Source organism: Phocoena phocoena, chromosome 15 (genome assembly GCF_963924675.1).
Source record: "Phocoena phocoena chromosome 15, mPhoPho1.1, whole genome shotgun sequence".
Classification (NCBI taxonomy): Eukaryota; Metazoa; Chordata; class Mammalia; order Artiodactyla; family Phocoenidae; genus Phocoena; species Phocoena phocoena.
The window spans coordinates 96,545-101,388 of NC_089233.1; the positions used below are offsets into that span (position 1 = coordinate 96,545).

At 60.9% G+C, this 4,844-nt stretch overlaps 1 protein-coding gene across 1 annotated transcript; it reads left to right on the plus strand.

Moving 5' to 3' along the window:
* Positions 1-2,135: 2,135 nt before the first annotated feature.
* FOXL3 (forkhead box L3) lies at positions 2,136-3,400 on the plus strand. The gene is made up of 3 exons (XM_065892249.1): positions 2,136-2,242; positions 2,566-2,734; positions 2,990-3,400. The coding sequence occupies exons 1-3, from the start codon at positions 2,136-2,138 to the stop codon at positions 3,398-3,400; spliced, it is 687 nt and encodes a 228-aa protein (XP_065748321.1).
* Positions 3,401-4,844: the final 1,444 nt, after the last annotated feature.

Here is a 4,844-nt window from a genome sequence, read left to right on the forward strand (position 1 = left end):
CAGTGAACAAATGGAGCTGTTTCCTCCACCATCCGCTCTTTAATGCTTCAGAGGCCCCTCCCTGTCTCAGGACCTGCAGCACCTCTGGGACAGGGCGACAGCTGGCTGCCACCTTCCCTGGGGAGACTCTGTTTTGTGCCGAGAGGGAGCTGTGCGATTCCACACCCCCAGGCCTGGCCCACAGGAGACCTTTCCAGACGGTCCCCTGCTCTCTCTCTTCCTCCCGTGCATCCAGTGAGGTCCGCGAGAGAGCAGAACGTGCTTCCACCTGTCCTGTCCAGGGCTCTGGGCTCTCCCGCCAGCAGTCGCATGGCTTCAGCAACTCACCATCCTGTCCCCCCACCTGCTGCAGGTAAGTGGGCGTTCAGACCCGCTCTCCTCCGACGGGCCTGTTCCCCTGGGCTTGAGCCGGTGGCCCTGAAACCTCAGCTCTCTGACAGATTCAAGACGAGTCACGATTGCGCAGAGCTCTGGTTTTACTGCTGTGAGGGCAGGAGTCCTGCTACTTTCACTGTGCAGACCTGCCTCTCTCTGTCAGAGCTTCACCCCGGTCTCAGCTGTATCAGCCGCTGGTCCCTCTGTGCTGCCGGTGGTGTCCGTGATGTGGCTGGACGGCAGCTTGTCCAATGCTTCCCTGTTGAAGGACATCTGGGCTGATTCCAGTTTGGGGAAAAGAGGAATAAAGCCACTATGCACACGTGTCACAAGTGCTTGTGTGAAGTTGAGTCTTCACCTGGGATAAACGCCCAAGAGTGCAACTGCTGGGTCACATGGTAGTTGCAAGTTTAGTTTTTAAAGAAACAACCAAAATGTCTTCCCAAGGGCTGTACCGGTTTACGTTCCCACGTTCCAGCATTTTAAATTTTGACACCTGGCAGAGAGGAAGCTGGAGCCAATGAATGCATCTGAGTCCGAGTGCACCTCAGATCCCACCCGGACAGGAGCCAGAGCAGGAAGGGCGCGGGCGTAGCTGCCCCGGTGGCCCCAGGTCCTGGACACGCCCCACCCCAGCAGGCGACCACTCTTCTTCAGCAAGGTGGGCAGCAGCAGGCCCTCCTGGGCCAATGGGCTGGACTGAGCACAGGTCATTTCAGAGCTACAGGTGCAGCTTTGAAGGCGAAATCTTCTGGAAGACGATCCAGGTGTCCTGGCCTTGGGCAGACTCACAGACAGGGCTCATGGCCGGAATTCTGCAGATTATTCACGGAAATGCCTTTGGGTGGCACGTCCAACTTGAAACAAAGGGGCCCCCTTACGAGCCCACCTCACTTCTTCCTAAAGCGTCCTCCCCTGTCTTCTCTCCCACGTGCCCCCACCAGTGGCCCACTCCCACCAGAAGGGGCCGGTGAAGCAGTGGCTTGGCTGATGAGAAGAGCAAGCTCTTCACCCCAGGCCGCAGGTGCCGGGCACAGGGCAGGTGGCCACTGGGCTCAGAGCCCCGCACCGGGCCCCTGGAGGAGGGGACAGTGAGAGACAGTGCGTCGGGGACACAGGGCGCTGGAGGATGTGTTGGACCCTGTGTCTCTGGCCTGGCTCTGATCCAGTGTCCAGGCAGGACACACCCTGGACCACCGCTGCTCTGGGGCTGCAGGCCGGAGGTGCAGAGCCTGGTGGGGAGGGGCGGTAGCCCCGCCCTCTCTGTGGCCTGGCTCCTGGCAGCGCAGGAGCCCACTATGGGGATCCAGGAGCCAGGGAAGAACCTACATGTCTCGGGGTACGCCCAGGCTTGGGGGACCCAGCGAGCTCTGCCCTGAAGTCTGGGGCCGGCGCGGGAAGCGCGAGGTGCGTCAGGCCAGAGTGGTGACGGTGGGCGCCCCGCCCGTCGGTCCGCCCAGCGCGCGGCTCCCTCCTCCTGTCGCCGGTCAGAGGCCCACCGCGAGCCCGCTCCGCTCCCCTCGGACGCTCTACCGGTGACTGGGGCCTCCCCCCGCTCCGGGATTGGATGCGAGAGGACGGGGTGGGGGCGGGCGGGGAGACCCCAGAAACCCGGGTTCCCAGCTCAGGAGGAGAGCAGCCGGCAGTTCAGACGCTGCTGCGCCGCGCCAGCGAGAACCTCCGCGCAGACCTGGAGCGCCGGCGGGCGGCGCGGAGGAAGCGGCAGCAGCGGCGGCCCCGCAGGCGTCCGGCGCACCACGATGTTTGACAGTTCGCAGTATCCCTACAATTGCTTCAATTACGACGCAGACGACTACCCCGCCGGCAGCTCGGACGAGGAGAAGCGGCTCACGAGGCCGGCGTACAGGTGACCGCGGAGCCGGGGCGGGGCCGCAGGGGACAGCGGCCTTCCTCCGCGAGGGGGCCAAGACCCGCCTGGGATGAGGGAGGGGTCTCTTCTCGTCCGCACGTCTGGAGGTAGCCGAGAAGGTTCTCCACCCTCCCCGGGGAACCCCCAGGTGTGAGGCAGAGCTTCTGGGGTCTGCGCAGAGCGGCGCTGGGAGTTCTCAGTGCCCTGGGGGAAGGCAGAGCAGAGCGGGTCCGGCCGGGAAGGGCAGGCGGGGGAGGCTCCAGACTCGCTCCGGGGTCCCGCCTCCGGCGCCCGCCTGGCCTGAGCGCCCCTGTTTGCAGCTACATCGCGCTGATCGCCATGGCCATTCAGCAGAGCCCGACAGGCAAGATGACCCTGTCGGGCATCTACGACTTCATCATGCGCAAGTTCCCCTATTACCGCGCCAACCAGCGCGCCTGGCAGAACTCCATCCGCCACAACCTGTCCCTCAACAGCTGCTTCGTCAAGGTGAGCCCCTTCCCCTCCCCCGCCCCCGAGCGGCCCCTGAGGGTCCCAGGTCTTGCGACACCTGGACCAAGTCATCCCTGATTGGCGGGGGGAGCGGGGGTGTACCGGCTCACCGGGCGACACCCCCAAGCCCCAGGTCCGGGCGCGTCGTTCCAGGGCTGCCCAGGGCTCACCCTAAGCGGCCCTGAATGAGCGCTCGCGGCGGGCGGGTCGCACCTGGGAGCCAGCCGGGCGCTGAGCCCCTCGCTCGCACAGGTGCCGCGGACCCATGGCCACGAGAAGGGCAAAGGCAACTACTGGACCTTCGCCGGCGGCTGCGAGTCGCTACTGGACCTTTTCGAGAACGGCAACTACAGGCAGAGGCGGCGGCGGCGCGGCCCCAGACTCGAGGAGGCGAGGGGGACGCGCGCGGCAGAAGCGGAAGCGCCCCGGGGTCCCCCTGAGCCGGCCACTGCGAGGGGGAACCCCGTCCCCCGCCGCGAGGCCCCAACCCCAGCCAGCCCCGCCGCCCTGGGGAAGGAGGCACACAGGGACATCAAGTTCAGCATCGACTACATACTCTCCACCCCCGACCCCTTTCCCGGGCTCAGGTCGCCCTACGCGCAGGAGGGCAGATACCCGCGGCGGGAGGCCCAGCAAATGAACCTTCACCTTTGGACGATGTGAGAGGGGCTGAGGCTGCTCCGCCTCCGGGGCTGGCAGCCAATCAGTCTGGGGTCTTCTGGGTGGTTTTGGCCCACCTCAAGTGGAGAAGTGAGGTTCTGCCACATCCCACAAACTTCCACAGACTCAGGCTCAACGCTGAAACCAGCCTAGGTTGGAGGGAAAGAAGGCGATCTGATGAAAGGCACTCATTTCCATATTGTGGCTTTATCCCTTCAGATGAAACCCATCGGGTTCCCGTTTGTCGACTTAAGGGTTTGCTCTAGACTCACCGGGTGATCCTGCTTGAGGACGAAGAACGTGGGTTCAGGGTCACATTCACTTAGAGTCAAGGTAACGTCGGAGCGTTTGCTTTCAGAGCCGGATGCGCACGAAGCTGCCGATGAGCCAAGTGTCCAGTCAGTGAAGCTGGGGGGCCTCTTCCTTTAGAGCTGACAGCAATAATAATACAACGCAGATGGTCGAGTCAGCTATTAATCAATCCCGTGAATGTTGCCCAAGGTTTTTGACTGTGTCCCTGTTATGGGTAATGTGATTGGAAGTGACACATGCATCTCGTGTTGTGGGCAGAATATTTGATGATTGTTTTAAAACTTCTGTGTACTTTTTTTATAAACGAAAGAAGGAAGGGTGGGAGGGGGAAGGGAGGGAGGTCCAAATCTGGGACAGCATGGGGGCAAAGCACACTTTCCTTGATTCTTCTGAGCAAGGAGTAAGCCCTGTTCTGGCACGTTCCATCCAGCTGGTTTCCCGAGAAAGCAGACATTCCGAGGCAGGCGGCTGATAAATTCCTGCTACACTGTGAGGTGTACGGTGAGGGACTGCACAGTTACCAGCAATGGAGGTGGGTGCACCCATTCGAAATGTAAATGAGTTAATTACCGTGTAGAGATGGCCATTTCAAAAACACAATTATGCACAGTGAAACTATTTGACCAACCTTATCATTTTTCACCAGTCGTTTTTTGCAGAGTTAATTGCTTTCCATGACTTAATTTGAACATTACTATGGATTACACCTAATCTGATTCACTAGGTGACAATGATCGGCTAATTTTGTAAACGGCAAAAACACACCCAAGGAGGCCGGCTGTCTCGACTGGGAACTATAGTCTTGCTTTATTGGACTCGGAGAAACTGGGGCTGGGGGTAGATGAAGGTAAGCAGCAGCTAGACAGGCCGAATCACGCAAAATACACGCTTACACTCGGCTTCGCACCTGATTCAGAAGGCTGGGCATTTCATTAAATCACAGAATGCCTTCCTTCACCGGCCCTGTAAATAGAAACCCCACGTGTTCCTTCTGGGTGGTTTTGAGAAGAGGGGGATTACTCATGTGAGGTGCCGAGCCCTGACTCCAGAGATGGGCACTGGCGGTGACGTGCCCCCTCGCTCCGCCAGCGTCCTCTCGGCCTGGCCAGGCCGCCAAAGGCAGCCTCTGTCAGCG

Coding starts and splice junctions, on each gene's coding strand:
- FOXL3 (XM_065892249.1), top strand. CDS start 2,136: ATGTTTGACAGTTCGCAGTATCCCTACAATTGCTTCAATTACGACGCA. Junction 2,243..2,565: donor CTCACGAGGCCGGCGTACAG/GTGACCGCGGAG, acceptor CCCTGTTTGCAG/CTACATCGCGCTGATCGCCA. Junction 2,735..2,989: donor TCAACAGCTGCTTCGTCAAG/GTGAGCCCCTTC, acceptor TCGCTCGCACAG/GTGCCGCGGACCCATGGCCA.